Source organism: Macrotis lagotis, chromosome X (assembly GCF_037893015.1).
Source record: "Macrotis lagotis isolate mMagLag1 chromosome X, bilby.v1.9.chrom.fasta, whole genome shotgun sequence".
In the NCBI taxonomy this organism is placed as follows: domain Eukaryota; kingdom Metazoa; phylum Chordata; class Mammalia; order Peramelemorphia; family Peramelidae; genus Macrotis; species Macrotis lagotis.
In genome coordinates this window covers 382,907,484-382,925,929 of record NC_133666.1, presented here as the reverse complement: position 1 = coordinate 382,925,929, position 18,446 = coordinate 382,907,484, and the positions used below count along the sequence as shown (strand labels likewise).

General features: G+C 35.3%; 1 protein-coding gene across 7 annotated transcripts in view; it reads left to right on the top strand.

The window, feature by feature from the left end:
* PIGN (phosphatidylinositol glycan anchor biosynthesis class N) overlaps positions 1 to 18,144 on the top strand; it is a 214,839-nt gene extending 196,695 nt beyond the window's left edge. For 5 of the 7 annotated variants that reach the window (XM_074207367.1, XM_074207368.1, XM_074207365.1 and 2 more), the window contains 3 exons: positions 4,874 to 4,916; positions 6,805 to 6,857; positions 17,475 to 18,144. In XM_074207367.1, the coding sequence (XP_074063468.1) occupies positions 4,874 to 4,916; positions 6,805 to 6,857; positions 17,475 to 17,598 (220 nt within the window). In that variant the 3' untranslated portion in view covers positions 17,599 to 18,144. Of the gene's footprint in view, positions 1 to 4,873; positions 4,917 to 6,255; positions 6,415 to 6,804; positions 6,858 to 17,474 lie in introns of those variants that run through there. The other 2 variants (XR_012472589.1, XM_074207369.1) reach the window with 2 other exon arrangements.
* The last annotated feature ends 302 nt before the right edge of the window (positions 18,145 to 18,446 follow it).

Sequence of the window (18,446 nt, the reverse complement as noted above, 5' to 3'; positions counted from 1 at the left end):
TCTCCAGCCTGTGCCTGGTTTTGGGGTGCCTCCTGAGTTTTTGAGTGCTATTGGGATACCTGCTTTGGGGAGTTTTTTGGGACACCCCACTGGGACCTTTACTCCTCCAAGGTCTTATGTTCTCTTGTCTGTGCTTTAATATGTAGATGACTACAGGCACTCCCCTCTGTCCTGGAGCTGTGAGGAGAAGCCCTGCTATCTTAGTATGGGAGGCCAAACTGCACCCTGGATCTGAGTCTGGGTAAACAGCAGAGTCCTTCCCCAAGGAGAGCAGAGAGATTTCTGCAGTCTCCCCTGACCCCCTTACTATCCGTGGGCTGTGCTCTGGAGGTGCAGGCTGGTTTGCCTGATTCTAGCTGCAGGTTCTGTGGCTCGTGCTCCTCACTTCTCACTCATTCTGGTATAGCAGAGTTCTCTCACCATCCTTTCAAGCTGTTCCCAGTGATCCCTGGGCTGGGCTGGGCTTGGCTATGCTGAGCTGCAGCAGGGCTTTTTTCCAATCCCTGATCCTGCTGAAACACACCTTTCCTGTGCAACTTCTAAGTTATCTTGGACTGGGAAAATGTATCACTCAATCTTTCTGTGGGTTCTGCCCCTCTAAATTTTGGCTAGAGTCATCATTTGATGGCTTCTGGAGTTTATTGGGGAAGGAGTTTCTGGGAAATGCTGCCTTCACACTGCCATCTTGGCTCCATCCCCCAAATTGTTGATTCTTAATGACAAGAAGGGACTTTGCTTTTATAATACAGCATTACATGCTAATTGCTTTATTTCACATTAAATTTATGAAAAAATGCACAGATTCAGAATTGAAAGTGGCCTCAAAGGCCGTAGAATCCAACTCATACGTGAATAAGAATTCTACAACTAGTCCCAGAAGTCAACTGGAAAGGAAATCTGCTGCCTTGTGAGATAATCCATTCTACATTTGAACATATCTAATTGTTACACTCATGTTCCTTACATTGAGCTAAAATTTTTCTCCAGTTTCCAACAACTTTCTCTGTAAAGCAGAAGAGAACAAATCTAGTCCCTTTTCTGTATTTGACCTGTTCAAGCATTGTCAACGTGTCCCTCCAAGTCTTCTATTCTTCAGTCTAAACATTACTAGTTTCTTCCACCATCTACATATGGCATGATCTGAAGCCCTTTTACTATCCGGATGACTTATCTATATGCTCACCATGTTCTGCTTTAAATATAGCACCTAGAAATTAGCATATATGTTCTGAGTAGAGCAGAATCCAAAGGTACTGTCATCTTCTGTGCCCTACACATCTCTCACTTCAATCTGATTTGGAATCATTGGTTTCAAAGTGTAGCCACTGAGATCTGGGGTCACCAGATAAGCATAGGAATTTGGGGGCCACTAAAAAGGTGAAGAGATTCACACACTCTCTGGGAATGTTAAAACTGCTTAGGATTTTTCTAACAGAGTAAGCAGGTTAAAAAAACTTTGCCTCCAGGAAGGGTCAGCAACTACTTAAGACAACAAAAGGTTAAGTGTGGTTGCCTGATCGAGAGTGAGAATGAGAGAGGGAGATAGGTAAAGGGAGACAGAGAAGAGGAACAGTCAAGCAGAGTTGACTGGACCAGAGAGAGAGAGAGAGAGAGAGAGAGAGAGTCATCCCAGGCAGAGGTCCAACTCAGATTTTATACCCTTGCCCCTTATCTGGGCAGGGAGGACAAAAGGGGAATTCCCTTCCCCTTTACATCACCAGATTCAGATAGAGGATTGAAAACTTGGGAAATCAGTATACAAATTTTACATTAAACAGTGGTAGTCAATTTACATCTCAAGAGCAAAGACCTTTCCATACCCTTAGCAAGATTCTCTGATTTTAACAGCTTTAAAAGATTACAAATTTTGTTTCTGCTACCTTCATAATTCTCAACATCATTTCCCTGAATCAGAAGGACCCTTCCATCTTTACATGAGGACCTTGAATCTCATTAGTGTTTTAACTGCCACGTATTCCTGTTGGTTCATATTGAGTTTGTAGTCCACTAAAATTCCCAGATCTTTTCCAAGCAAATTATCTAGTGACATCTTCCCTATCTTATTCATGTGAAGTTGATTTTTAAAAAGCATAAAAGGCTTAATATTTATCTTTTTTTTAAACCAACTGCATTACTATTGATGTAGATTTATTTTTCAGTAGTATATTGATTCATTCCTTATTGTACAAAGATTTCACATTAAAGGACCACCAGTTAGGTTAAAATTTATAGATTACCTACAAATTCTACTATGATCATCATTGTGGAAGTGAAAGGTAATCAAAAAGGACTGAAGAACATTTTTATTTTGCTTTATTTTGTTTGTATCATCTGATAGTCAATAAATTACATTTTTATACAAAATACTTCCTCAGCTAGTTGACAGACAATTACTGGAACCTTGATTATATAATATGCCAGAGAATATTCTTTTGGCTTTCAGGAACACATATCAACACATATCAATATCCCATTATAGACAAGTGGAGCAAGACTTCTGTAAAAGTTTAATTATATCAAAAATGTAGGTATGGTAAGGAAAAAAAAGAAAAAATTGCAAAATTGCCTTAGTCATCAAATATTTGACTTTTTTGGATAAACTGATAAGCATGTAGCCAGGAACAATTCCAGTTTGAAGACTGTTCAGTTGCAAGCATTATAAATAAAAATAACAAAGTAATATAAGCACTATTGCTCTACCAAGTTGAGAAAAATCAAAGTTCTAGTCATAGGGGATACAAAAATGAGAATACTTGCCTTCAAAGAACAGCTAGGTGGTGCAAGTGATAAGTGTGCCAAACCTGGAATCAGAAGACTTACCTTTGTGATAAGTCTTGCTTGAAGCACTAACTAGCAATGTAATACCTAAGCAAATCACTTAACCTGGTTTGCCTCAGTCTCCTCATCTTTTAATGAGTTAGAGAGGAAGGTAGTAAAGCATTCCAGTATCTTTGCCAAGAAAATTCCAAATGGGGTCAAGGAGAGTCAACTGAAGGCTGCAACAAAATCTGCCTTGAAAGGAATTTACATTCTCTAGGCCTGGGGAAGTAAGAGTGGGAATTGCATACATAGAAGAAGACTGGTACCTGGGGGCAGAGAGTAGAGAAAATCAGTAGTGGCCTCTTAAAGAATGTCATGCTTGACCTAAGCCTTCAGAAAATCTAGAGATCCTGTGGGCTGGAGGTGGGAAATAATGCATCCACCTGGGAACCAAATTGCTACATGTAAGTCTTCTGTCAGGACCAGTATAAAGTAGAGTGAAGTATAATAAATTTGGATACATAGACAAGAGCTGTATTGAGAAGTATTTTAAATAGTAAACAGAGGAATTTGTAGCTAAAGTCAGCTTACCGATTTCCTCTATAATTGTATGTTTCTTGCCTGAGCATTGAAGAATGATAGTGACTTGGACCTAGATTGAATTTGAGTTGGGTTTGGGCTGGATCACCTTTGGGAAATTTCACGATGCTTTCATTGATCCTACACTACTCTCTGCCACAAAAACTCATCTCTTTAACACTCATATTCTCCTGAAGATGATATATGACTCTGAACCATTGATCAAAAGAAACTCAGAAGAAGCAAAACTATAAGAAATTCAAAGAGCATTGGGAATACATGATGGATTCAAATAATTTACAGGCTATTACCAACAATGGCTAACAAGTATCATAAGACACATCATTCAGGGTTTATATAACTGGAAAAGGAAGGAGAAACAATAAAAAGCTTAGATACTAAATTGACAGACAGTGAGCTCTTCTAGTACGGTGTGGAAGGAGAATTGCACAGGAAGGATTGCACTTATACCAGTGGATAAAATAGCCCTTACTTAGAAGATACAGTCTCAATTCTATAAATCTTGATTCACATCTTTAACTAGATTTCATCTTTTTCAGGGGAAATTTTCTATGCTTGTTATGTATCATGTTTCTTAGCTGTTCATGTCTAAATTCATGTAAACTTGTCCATTAAAATAGAATGGAACTACGGGCGGCTAGGTGGCGTAGTGGATAAAGCACCGGCCTTGGAGTCAGGAGTACCTAGGTTCAAGTCTGGTCTCAGACACTTAATAATTACCTAGCTGTGTGGCCTTGGGCAAGCCACTTAACCCCATTTGCCTTGCAAAAAAAAAATAGAATGGGAGTCTTTTTATAATACTGATATTGAGCAGACAGTATTCATATCCTTTAACTCAGGACAGGAGTGCTCTATCCACCATACCTCCTAGCTGCCCTGAATTAGCTGTGTGACCTAGGCAAATCACTTAATGCTGACTCGCATCCAGGGTCATCTCCAGTCATCCTGATTCATTTCTGGCCACTGATCCCAGATGGCTCTGGAGCAGAAAGTGAGGCTGGCGACTTAGCACAGCACCCCCCACCCCACTTAAATCTATTTCACATATTTATTATGGCATCACCTCCCTGATGCCATGGTCTTCTTCAAGAACGAAGGACAAACAGCATTCATATCCTTTATCTAAGCGTGTTACTGTATCAGACTTAATTTGACTAGTGATTTAATTGACTCTTTGTAACAAGGAAACATTTTCAAGTAAGACTTGACTTAATTTATAATTCTAGTGATACCATGGCTTCAGAAATGGTTTTCTTCATTGTACATTACAAATTATGTTCCTGCTGTGCTACTGAAGTCAGTATTGAGAATTTTTAATATATTATCTCCCAAACCAATCTATCACTCCTGAGTTAGTCACCAGGTTATAAAGTATAATGAACTCTTGAAAGTAACATTTTACAATGAAAAAAGTTAGCAGAATTTTCATCACTTGAATTCTAGATTTGAGTAAAACTTGGTATATGTATATCTGTTGTTGAATTACATATAATACTTGTTATTTCTCTTATAGCCTTTTCCTCATTGTCCTTGTTATTTCAGACATCATGGCACTGGTAAGGAACTATTGAATGTTCAGGGTAGACAGAATTTAAAAATTGAATGCTAACTTAATTTAATCACAGGAAGCATAAATACAATTTAGAAATTAAAGTCTTTACATATTACATTAGTGTTAGCATAATTTTTACATGAAAATTACTTTTCATACTACTCTTACAGTATGTCTCACTTAAATTGCCAGGTCATATTACTTAAGTTTTGGCTCTTAAACTAATAAAATATAAATTAATATAGTCTTTGACATGAACATTTAAATTTGTTCAGTAAAAAAGTTTGTTCTCATTTAAAAAAGACAAGAAGTTAAACTCATAGTGAGACCCTATGACTTATACATATTAAGTACTCAATAATTATTTGTTGAATGAATTAATATTAGAACCTTTGCAGTAGAGATGTCCTTTATCAGGAATATTTCCCCAGATTTTTTTTAGTTTTTGTATATGTGACAGGAAGGAAAGAGATTTTTAGAAGGCTTTTGGTGTTCAAGACATTTGGATCATAAAAATGTCATTGTATGTTGAAAATTACTTAAGTCCTAATCACAGTTGCTGTAATTACAAAACATTTTCATAATGGTATGTAGTGATATATAAGATTTATGTTTCTACACATTTAGAACTTTATATAGAAAATATACCTGAAATGTATTTTGAAATTATCAGTTTTTTGACTATTTTTGTTTAAATGTAAAAAAAGATAAATAAAATTCTGTTTACAAGCTAAATGAACAATATACTGAGCAATGAAAGGGAATTTCCATTTTTACTTAATGGTATTTTTACAGAAAATAGAATATTGCTACAGTTGCCTGGGAAAACATCTGAAAAATTGTTTATTCGTTTAAGAGAAAGATACAATAACACTATTTTCTTAAAAGCCTGATTGCATCAAGCATAATACTGAAAGACTGATTGTTCAGTTCAACAAAAATGTTCTAAGCACCTACTATGCACAAGGCATTTGGAATAAAAGAGATAAAAGTCCCTAAACTCGAGTAATCTACTTTCTCTATCCTCTCACCTGATAGAAGAATTAAAATAAAATAATCTAAATGGCAGTCTTTGCAGAAACATTTCTCATGAAGATTAATAATGATGAATAAAAATTTCTGTTTCATATTTTTCAGTATAATAACGAAATCTTAAGCTGTCAATTTCCTTAATTCTGCTTTATATCATTCTTATGAATTTCTTTGAAAAAATTGGGAATACATGAAGCAAAATCATTTATACTGATGAGCATCTTTAAATTAGTTTTTATTTAGCTATAGACAACAATCTTATGCTGCCCTTTCCAGACAAGTAATCCTCTAATTTGATCTGTCATTTCTAGGAAAATAGAAAGCTCATGCCTGCAAGTTGGGAGTGCTGCTACATAATTTCAATTTCACAGCTGCAGTCATTCTTTGGATCTAATAGAGACCTTTAAATCAGTTATCTCCTCAAGAACATTAAATGATGTCCAATGGTCCCAAAAGAATATATTTTAATGGTATTTTTTACATAATTATTAAGTATTTATTGTTACTTTAATAAACAAAAGTGAGCCAGCTACTGACACTCTTTACTGGTAGGATAGGACTTACTTTCCCACATATTTTCAGTAAAGTTTGTAGTTTGGCTTATCAGAACTACCTAGTTCTTTTTCATTTCTGCCTGTTCATGAATGCCATTTTTGTGTTATTTTTGAATGGTGGCTATTTTTCTAGTTCCTGAACTATTATTCAAATAAACATTTCAAGAAAGGTCTTAACCTTGTTATCCCTGAAGAATCAGAATACTAAATAGAGAAAACAATTCTAAAGCTTTGCATTTAGTCTGTTTCCTTCCTATGTTCATAAAAATAAGCAATTTTCTGGGGTTTTTTTTGTTTTTTTAATAGCATTTTTTCTTCCTGGTCAAAGATTATGGAAGCTGGCTTGATATTGGAACAAGGTATGATATATATCCAATGGTTCATAAATCTCATCCATGTGAATTTCCCTTCAACAATTCAGATTTCAGTCCATTCATGTCTGCCTGTCCTGAGTAATTCAAACATATACATATATTTGTGTGTGTGTCTACATACATATACATATATATATATATATATATGTATATATAATCACTTTGAGGGCTCAACCAAAAAACTCAGATCCTTCCTCACTTATCTCAAGAAGCTGTCAATGGAGCACGTAGCCTATACAGTTCCTCATTCTCATTACATGACCAATCTATCTTATTTAAGCACATATTTCTCCAATGGCATTCTTTGCAACATTGTTTAAAGAATGAATATTTACATAAAAATAATACGGTAAAGAAATCTAGGAAAGGATTCCAACATGTGACACATCTCTTGTGGAGAATTTCTAACTGGTAATGGACATGAATTGAAATGAGGGAGAGAAATATGGAAGGGTATAAAAGTTTCAGCAAGACAAAAGTATTTATTATTTAAACAATAGTTAGATGGAATGGAAGAGTTTACCCTGATAAAGGAGGAACATGAGGACTATCTTCAGATAATTGAAGGAGTGTCTTGAAGAGATGTAAACAGTTTGTCTCCAGAGTAAGGATAGGATCAATACAAGGAAATGGAAGATTTTTTGCTCAATATAAAGTACTTCCTAGCAAAGGGAGTGAACCAAATGTGGTGGATCACCATCTTGTCAGGGAGTATAGAGTGTATTTTGAGTATAAATGTTCAAGTAGCAGCTTGATACCCACACATTAGATGTGTTCTAGAAAGAATTCCCAAATAACATAAGAAGTTAGAATAGAACTGCAGAGTGGGCAGGGACCTTTTTAATAATGTAGTCCAGTTTCCTCTAAAACATATACAATGAGTAATTTAGTTTTGTTCCAGGTAATCTACAGGCATCTCTCCTAAGTTTTTCTTTTTCTACATGAATCCATTCCCAAACATGCTTTCAAGTTCCCTCTTTTAAAATCAATTCATAGAATCAGTTATTGGTAACAAGCATTTATTAAATACCTGCTATGTTACTGTGATAAGCTAAGCTCTAGCAGTACAAATACAAAAAAAGAAATAACATTCCTTGCCCTCAAGATGCTTACAATCTAATGAGGGACGACAACACATAAAAAGAAGGTGAAAAAGGAATGAGAGACAGGATGGGGGAGGGAGGGCAGGAATTGTTAGTTGGCCTAGAGTTGTTGATGAAAAAATGGAGTTATCAAAGGTTATGAAACCTTTATAAAGGAAAATTTGGGGGGGAAAAGTAGTGCTCTGACCTCTACCCCAGAGGAGAGAGGCATTTGAGTGTAAGTTGTAAGTTGAGAAGATTGTAGAGTATCTAAATCTGAGTTGTCATAAATATATCAAGTCTTCTATGTGCAGAGCATTCTTCTCAGAACTGGGACAGGTACAGACTCTAGGCAAGACTATCTCTTCCTTCACAAGTGGTCAGAAGTATCATAGACTGCTGAACCAGATTAAAATATCATTGGGAAATATTTAACAAAATAAAAATACAATAAGATAAAGATAGAATTATATTTTTAAAACTGCCAATATGTAACCTTAAGGATGCTTGCATGTGGTTTAGTGGTCCCATTTGTATTTGTGTTTGACATCTCCACTCTAAAGTAGGATTATTATACACAAAGAGGTCACTAATACACAATAATGTATGTTAAGTGCAATAGAATGCTATAGCTTTGAGGGAGAATATAGTCATCACTGCCTTCCCAAGACCCTTGCAAAACTAAGATTTTGTGAGTGTAAATTTGCTTTTAGTTTTTGTGTTTTGTTTGTTTGTTTGTTTTAGTTTTTGCTAGGCAGTGGGGTTAAGTGGCTTGCCCAAGGCCACACAGCTAGGTAATTATTAAGTGTCTAAGGCCGGATTTGAACTCAGGTACTCCTGACTCCAGGGCTGGTGCTCTATCCACTGTGCCACCTAGCTGCCCCAGTTTTTGTGTTTTTTAAAAATCATTATTCATGCATGAAAATTTCTTTGGCAGGTAGAGAAGTTTCCAGGCATTGAAAGCAGTAGATCCTTAGATCATTAAACATATTGGCTGAGTTCCCTTAACCTGCATCAGGTTCATTTGAATTGGGGGCACTGCAGTGACTTTCTCTTGTGGCATGTTATATTTTTCATCTCTCAGAACTTACTTGTTCTGTGAATGTGTAATTCATAATACTAGAATGTTGTCCTTTTGTCTTCACTGCTTCATTCTTTTGTAAATATTCATAGAATAATAACCATCCTAGATTTTGATTTGTGCAAGGAGTTCACACCTACACCTGCAGGTATAGCTAATGTTTGACCATCATCAGGTGCTTATAATAGTTTCAAAGATACTTTTTGAGAGATTCTTCATGTTACTAAATTAACCATTCTTTGCAATGTGAACCACTGTAATACTAGAATGTGAAGTAGAACAGAAGTAAATGGTTGGAGTCTAGGTTATCTGTATCTTTCATAAGATCTAGAACTGAAAGAAAACCTCGGGTTATACTAGTTTTACCTCCTCATTTCATATCTTTATGAAATAAGTTGTAATTTTTAGAGATCTCTTAAACTGTTTTACTAATATTTATCTCAGTTACTCTGCTCAAGCTCATTAAAGAAGGTATTTGCCTTCCTTTGAGTTCACCAGAGGAATGAGAGTGGTAGGTCTATTCATTGGTCTATTTATTTTTCTTGAGTTCACCACTATGTTCAACTAGAATAAAATCATCTACATTTTCTTTCCACTAAACAAACTTGACAACTCCCAAATCAAAAGTAGGATGAAGATTAGAACCCTTGTGAGTACCTAATGTAAAGTAGTCTCTCCTTCCCGTCTCCCCTTCAAGGCTTCATAATGAATGCAATCACTGTCAAACTGAGATGGTGAAGCAGGTACAGCTCATTGTTGTTGTTATTCAGTCATATAATCTTATCTGATTCTTCCATGTCCTCATGAACTGCACACCAGGCTCTTCATCTCTACTGTCTCTAAAGTCTGTTCATAATATTATTTATCCATCTCATCCTCTGCCTTCTCCTTCTTTTGCCTTCAGTCTTTTCTAACATCTAACATCAGGATCTTTTCCAAGTCCTTTCTTCTCATTATGTGGCCAAAGTATTTTAACTTCAACTGCAGTATTTGACATTCCAATAAATAGTCTGCATTAATTTCTTTAAGTATTGACCTCCTTGCTATCTAAGAGACTTGCAAAAGTCTTCTCCAGCACTGAAATATGAAAGAGTTGTTTCTGTGATTTAGTTTTCCTTAGAGTCCAAGTCTCACAGACCTACATTCCTCCATAACTTTGACTAGAGGTATCTTTGCTGGCAAAGTCATATCTGTTTTATATATACTGTTCCAGGTTTGCCAGAGCTTCAATTAAGGAGTAAGGAAGGGAAGTATATAAATACTTTTAGTTTAACAATAATTCATCTGTAGCTTGAAAAATCTCTATCAGAGCATTTTTTTATTATGAGCATTTACAGCTTGAAAAGCTACAATCCAGGGTTTAATTTGTTTTGTTGATTATCTGAATTTTTTAAAAAAGTGATAGAAAAAATGCTAATAATGCAGATCAAATATGAAAATATTTTGTGCCTACTTTTTTTTTCCCTAGAGACTTAATTGTTAAACTACCACACTCCTAGTTTTACCCAGGTAAAAAGGCATAAGGTGCCATGATTCTTTCCTGATCTTCACTTATATCTTTTTTTAAGGTTTTTTGCAAGGCAAATGGGGTTAAGTGGCTTGCCCAAGGCCACATAGCCAGGTAATTAAGTGTCTGAGATCGGATTTGAATCCAGGTACTCTTGACTCCAGGGCCTGTGCTTTATCTACTGCGCCACCTAGCTGCCCCCTTAACTTATCTTTACTAGATGTTCTCAGAACTCTTCTGGTCTCTTTGTGCTTCTCTATTCTACTATGTTTTTCTTTATTTTTACTATGTCCTGTACCATGGACCATCTGAGGTGATTTTAGTATATGCACTGAATGACTTTATCTGACAGATCTAGTTCTAGACTTGAAACCAGGAAGACCTGGGTTCAAATGTCATCTCTTATACTGACTACTTTTGTGACCTTAAGAAAGTCATTTAATTTCTCTTAGTCTCAGTTTCATCATCTATAAAATGGAGATTATAATACCTGTAATACCTACTTGATTATAAGATGGTTATGAGATTTGCATGAGTTAATGGATTTAAAATGCTTTGCAAAGTCAATGTGTTGAATAAATTATCATTGTTATTATTTTGTAAAGGACCACAGTTGTCAAATTTCATCAAAGTTGTTTCAGAGAGTACTGTGAAATGCAAAATGTATGGTGAAAGATGAAATTTAATACTGATCAATGTAAATTTATATACTTTTAAAAATCTACTGCCTAAGTGAGACCAAATAAAATTTTATATGAAATAGATATAAAGCACTAGTGAACTGCAAGTAAGTATGCCAGTGGTGTGATTTGGTAGCCTCTGTATATTAATACTTGTAGGGTCTAGAGTAGAGTGAGGTAAATGATTGTCCTACTGTACTCAGAAGTTTTGTATTTAGGTTTCAGTGCCAAATTTTGTCAAAGATGTTGACAAGATGGTAGACAACTAATAGGAACCAAGCTGGAAAATGGGAGCTTTTCCAGATGGAAAATTGGTTGAAGGAATTAAGAAAAGACTAGGAGAACACATGATTCTTTGAAATATGTGAAGGTTTATCATATGGAAGAATTTGTTTGGATCCATAGGACAGAACCCTGGATAAAAGTTTGCAGAGAGACATATTTAATCTCAATTTAAGGAAAATTTTCTTAGCAATTAATTAGAGCATTCCCAAAGTAAAAAGAGTTTCTTCATGAAGTAATCTAGTTTTTCATGTGGAAATCACTTCTTCTCAAGAATGTTATTGGGGCGGCTAGGTGATGCAGTGGATAAAGCACCGGCCCAGGAGTCAGGAGTATTTGGGTTCAAATCCGGTCTCAGACACTTAATAATTACCTAGCTGTGTGGCCTTGGGCAAGCCACTTAACCCCATTGCCTTCCAAAAGCCTAAAAAAAAAAAAAGAATGTTATAAAAGAGATTCTTGTTCAGGTATGAGTTGGAGTAGATGACCTTGAGATTCTTTGATCCTGCAAGCATAAAGGTTAGATGTCTTACTTAAACTGGAGTTCTTGAAGCAGTTTTTCAATCACAATTAATAAAAATATACATCCTAGTGAAATTATGTTAGGATAAAAATAATTCCATGTTTGCTGGTTTTATGATCTAATTTCTATTCATTCATTCTATTGAGTGCCCCAAATGTACAGTAACCTTGTTTTTTACAAGATAAACTAAGAAGGTACACTTTTAAAACTTTCAGGAAATAATTTATTTGGGATAACTTTCATAGCTAATGAAAGAAATTTAATTAAATTCATTTTAATTCATTTTTCCAAGTTTTGTAATATGGTATGTGAAGTCAGATTAGTACACTATCAGTTCAATTGCCTAATGTTATTAGTTGATTTAATAATGGTGATCATTTGGCCTTGGACTGTTCATGTTCTGCCTCTCCATGGTGCTTTTGGTTATATCTTATTAAAGTACAAATGGAAAATAAAGTATTTAGCATTTTCATTTAGCTATAATGGAAACTTGTGATTCAGTACAAGGATTTTTGAATACCTTTCTAGAGGTAATTTGCAGTACTATAGTTTCCTGACTCGTAAAATCGATTACTCAGTTTCATCCATTTAAATAACTTTGGAATACTTTAAATTAAGATACCCAGGCTTTCCCAGTTGAAATCTGATGTTATTCAATCTCTGCCATGCTAAGATAATAACAAGATTTAAATGGAAACTGCATAAGATGATAAACCACACAGATATTTTCACAGCTAAAATGTCAACAGTTTTTTAAAACACTATCAGAAATTCCAGACCATTAAAGTGACACATGTTGAATGTGCTTTATACTTATAAATGTGCTTTTCATAAAGTTTGAGTTTGACCTGTCCTTACAACTCATGAATTTTAAATATTTGAATTATATTTTTATTGGTTTTGGACAAAGGACATAAAACTTCCAGAAATCAGGAATTATATGCTATGGTCTTCAGAATAACTTATAGTGAAACTGAGTATCTGAGCATCATGAAACCATATTATTATATAGGCATTTTACAGGACATTTTGTAAATGTAATCCTCAAGCCAATTCTTGGCAGTTACTATTTATAAAAATAGAGCCTCTAAAGAGTTATATAAAACCTCTGTGTCAGACAGTAATTTATGTACTCCTCCCATTGTAGTCTTGAGTGAATATTGGCTAGAATTATCCCCCCCCCCCCCAGGAACTTTGGGTATGGGCCTATAAGAATTATAGATAATATGAAAGATTCTAAAACTCATAGGCTTCACAAATACAGTTTTCTTGAGCTATAGCCATCTTACAGTATCTACCTTATAGATTTGCCCTAAAGGCCTTTCTGGCATTTGGAAATAGAAGCATGACCAGATAGTGTTTTCTATAGAGATCACTTTTAATTCTCTTCTACCATATTGAAAATTTTCTTTGCTATACATAAACAGAAAATATCCCATGTTTCAAATGGAACATTTTAATTAATCTTCAATTAGTTATTGACAAAATGGTTGTCTAATCATGAAATGATCTGTTTTTGAAAATGAAATAATATTGAAGTGGTTTAGTGTTGGGTTTAAAATCTAGTCTTTTTTGGACATAGCATCTGATAAATGACCAATCCTAATGAGTTCATCGAGGTCATTTAAGCTTGATACAAATAAATGATACATGTTATCTGTCTGCAGGAAAATAAGTATTTTGCAAAGTTTACTTGAAAAATTTCTAGATCTAATTTTTTTATTATATCATTAAGGGAAGAGAAGCAATTTGGCATATTGTATAGAGACACAGTCTCAAAGCTAGGAAGACTTGAACTAAGTGCCACCTCTGATATATATTCATCATGTGACCATGGGCAAGGCATTTAATCTATACTAGACAACTTTCTAAGACAATCAGTTGCTAAGGAAATGCTAACTTTCATTGTTATGGAAATTTTCCCCACCCAGGAGTTCCCTATAATAATGAAATCACAGGTCCAGGTTTATCCCTATTCCATTAAGGTAACTCCAGGAAAGTAGAGGTAAGACAGCATTGTTTTCATCTCTTCAGGAAATGAAAATTTTTATCAGGAAGCTTGTGCCTTTGTGAATCTGACAATGATTCAATGAGGAGCTACTATAGAATAGCTAGAGCTATTTAATTAGTTGTTGTCAAGTCCTTCATTTTTTAAGAGGACCAATAACATAATGATATTATTGGTGGCAGGGTCCCAGTGTTCAACTGTGGCTGATCAGTCTACTATGAGTTCTCAGAGGGCTCTCTACCACAGGTCGGGCACAGATGGAGATGTTTCTGGATTTGCACATTTCATGTTTCCTTTGAGCTATTATGATTCTGCCTTGCTTATAGAGTATAACTAATGCCTTCTTTTATGTGGGCACACTTTGCTGGGTGGTCCTGTATCAGCATTTTCAGAGACTGTAAGAGAATCCTTGTACCACTTTTTCTGACCTCAGTGTAACCACTTACTTTATGTGGATTTTCTGGAAAATAGTCTTTTAGGTAAGCATGGGTTAGCATTTGGGTTACATGACCAGCTCAATCAGAAATGTGCTTTCTGCAGTACTGCTTGAATGCTTGGCAGTTCAATTCTAGAGAGGACCTCAGTGTCTGGTACCTTATCTTGTCAGGTGATATTTGTCTTTTTAGGGAGGTGATGCCATAACAAGCACATGATTGGATTTGAGTAAGAGGGTGCTGTGCTTTCTCCTCCAGAGCCATATGGATCCAGTGACCAGAGATGAATCAGGACAACTAGAGATGGCCCTGAATGGGAGGCAGTCTGGGTTAAGTGACTTCCCCAAGGTCACACAGCTATTATCACATGTCTGAAGTCGGATTCGAACTTCTGTCCTCCTGATTCCAAGACCAGTGCTCTATCCACTGTGCCACCTAGCTGCCCAGTTACTCAGTAGTAGATACACAAAAGCAAAATAAGAGCTCCTTATTTGGGATCCTTGTGCAAGTTTAAAAAATATGGAAAAGTTGAGGCAGCTAAGTGATATAGTGGCTAGAATGCTTAACCTGGTGTCAAGAAGACTAGGATTGGTATTGATCATCTTCTTGAATTTTTCTTAGTCTTCTAGATTTTACTTTATTTGCCTTACAAGTTAAAGAGACTTATTAGATGATATTTACCTGTGTCCTGTTTATTTTCCCTTTTATATATAGGAAAAGGCAATACTTTGTTTCTTCTCAGCTGGGAAAGCTCCTGTGCTGTTAGATTGAGTGAATAATTTAACCAGAATTGGAAATCACCAGTGAAGAAATTGTTTAAAAATCTCTAGGGGATCATATCCTCTCCTGTTATCTTGTCTAGAAAAAAGAAATTTAATGAGGCCTTTAAATTTACCTGTGCAAATAATGTGATCTTTCAATTTAGCGATTGAAAAGGGTACTTAGGTGACACAGTGAATAGAGCACTGACCTTGGAGTCAGGAGAGTGGGAGTTTGTATCCAGCCTCAGACACTTGACACGTACTAGTTGTGTAACCTTGGGTAAGTCATTTAACTCAGATTACCTCGCATCCAGGGTCATCTCCAGTCATCCTAATTCATATCTGGCCACTGGACCCAGATGACTGACTATGAAGGAAAATTTGAGACAGGTGACTTAGCACAGCACCTCCTCACTCAAATACAATTCATGTGATTGTCATGGCATCACCTTCTTAATGTCATGGTTTTCTCTGAGAATTAAGGACAAACATCACATCACTCTAGAGAAAGCCTCAATTGTAAACAGAACAAAGACTTGTCTTTTTAATCCTATCAAGATAGCCCTTATAGCTATTCATATTGCAGGTCTTTTAGGATAGGGCACTCTTTTTACTGGATTAATAACCTCCCCCTCCAGACACACACACACACACACACAAACAGAGGTCATCCTGAGTTCCTTCCTTGCCAACCTGAATCTCCCACTTAATGAGTTGCCACCATCTCATCCTGGGTTGGGAACCGAACCCTTCTTTGATTGGGCAAACCAGGGGAGATCCTGCTTTCTGATGATCAAAACTATGAAAAGCCAGCCTTAAGGCTCCATTTTGAGAGGTTTGACTCTCTAAGCTAGACCCTCCCCAGGCAGACCTGCATAAGCTAAGACTTAGAGAAATGTCAATAAATGTGCTTGTTAACCTCATTCTGTTTTGTTCTTAAGGCCAAAAATCTGACAAATTTATCCCTGATAAGGACAAACCCTGGGAATGTTAATACTTATTTCCAACAGGCCAAAACTCATTGAGGACCTCTCTCATTTTGGGGTATACTTTCACAGGTTTTAATTTTTCTTTTCCCTGTTCTTCCTATACTCCTTTAAAAAAAATCACCCTTTACATGTATTTCATACATTGCTAATATGTTGATTTGTTTTCTTTGACTGTACTTATTTGTTAATAAGGTATGGTGGAATGGGTGTGACTTATTGGGAGTGACAGTGCCACAAAAATAAATAAATGAATAGATGAACAAATAAATAAGTGAATGAATGAATGAATGAATGAAAGAAAAATCACTAAAGACATTAAAACTCAAGGAGAAAATTGTTGGCTACTATGAACTAACAGTAGTATGCAGTTCTGGGAATGGATTGATAAGTATTTCTATATAGAAAGTCAGACTTTCTCTAAGTGAAGAGAGGCAAAGGTCTTCGAACTGAAGAGATAATGAAGCTCTGGGTTTTCCTTCTCTAAATTGGCTTCCAGGTAACAAAATTTGTTAGGAAGATTATGAGGGTGTATCAGAGATTAATAATATTAAAATGAATAAGTAGTGATTACTTTAATTCCTAATTACAATTTAAAAATTATTAGTAACTGATAATAATGGAATAGAAACTGATATATTCCCAGGAGCAGGTCCTCCTGTCAAATAAGAAAGCATACATTCCAAAGAAGCTATCCTTGCTGGTCCTATGCATCCAGTACAAATAAAATATAAAATATATATGTTGTGATTACTAGTAGAAAACTAAATTTTAGCTTTTGGAGCAATTCTACAAAAAGCAAAAAAGGTATGAAAGTAATAGCTTTAGCTGAACACACAAACATATCTGCTTTTTTTGTCTTTAAGCCTAAGTTCCCTGACTAAAAATTTCAATGCATGGAGCTAAGTAACTTCCCCATCTTCATCCTCTCCCTCCTCTCATGGCTAGTGTTTCATATTCTTAAATTTTCTTTCTCAATGATGGCATTCTTGGCCTAAATTTTCTCAGTCTATTCGAACAGCATGATCTTCAGTAATGACAGTTTAGAATCTTATAAATGCATTGTTAACTAACATGTCTCAAACATATACATTATATATATATATATATATATATATATATATATATATATATATATATATATATATAAAGAATTTATTGATCCATTTCTTTGTTAATGATTACATTTTTGTCCAAAGCTTTTCTTGGCACGTGTTCCATCTTGACTAAATTGTTCTTCTTTTTTGTCTTTTTGCAGCATCAGCCACTATGTGATTGTCATGTGTATGACCATCTTCCTGCTGTTACTCAGTGGATTAGCACAACTCCTAACAGCAAAAAAGGTCAAATTGTGGGGGAGAACCAAGCCCCATTTCATGTGACCTTGCTACAGATTTCCTATGGTGTCCGGGTTTCATTCTACCTCTTCTACTTCTATGCTTCTATTTTTAAACTCTAATTTAGGAGGACTGACATGTTATAAAATCCCATAATTTATTTTTGGAAGATTAATAATGATGTATAACATTTTCTTCTCTGACAAAGAGCAGTACATTTGGAGTTCTGAATCTAGAGATAACGAGAATTAAGTAGTTTTCTTTTTTTGAAGGTAACTTTTTATCCCCCCGCCAAAAAAAAGTTGTTCTTTCTGGAAAAACCATCACAAAAGTTTCTTTCCTCTTCATTTTTTTCCTTTACCTGCACCTTTTCTTTTAGTTGTTGATATTCTGCTTTTGTTGATAAACTGGCTTTTATCCAAGGATAAAAACAGCATGTTTAAGACAACTGTAGGTATATGCTATGTAGATTTTATTAACTTATTTCTTATGCTGATTATATATCCTAAACTACAACTGTGACTGGATTTTGATTCATATCAACGGGAGACACCATAGTATTTATCAATAAATAAAATTAGCTTTGAACTCATTTTGAGCTTTCTAATTGGCTGAATGAATTATTTAATTCTTCTGGTCTTCAGAAGAACTCTTATTTTCTGGTCAAAAAATTTCATTACCTAGTCGAATTTTGGTGATGGGACTTTTTGCTTTCAGCCAGATTATTCCCTGGATAGGAGACTATTGGATCACACCTTGGAAGGCTATTCTGATAGGAATTGACAGAGCCAAGAGTACTGTGCCTGGCTAGCATAGAAACCTGAGTTGCCAGACTACAAGAAGGCATCAGAATAGGACTTTAATTGAGGTTAAGGTTTGCTGAAATAGAAAGG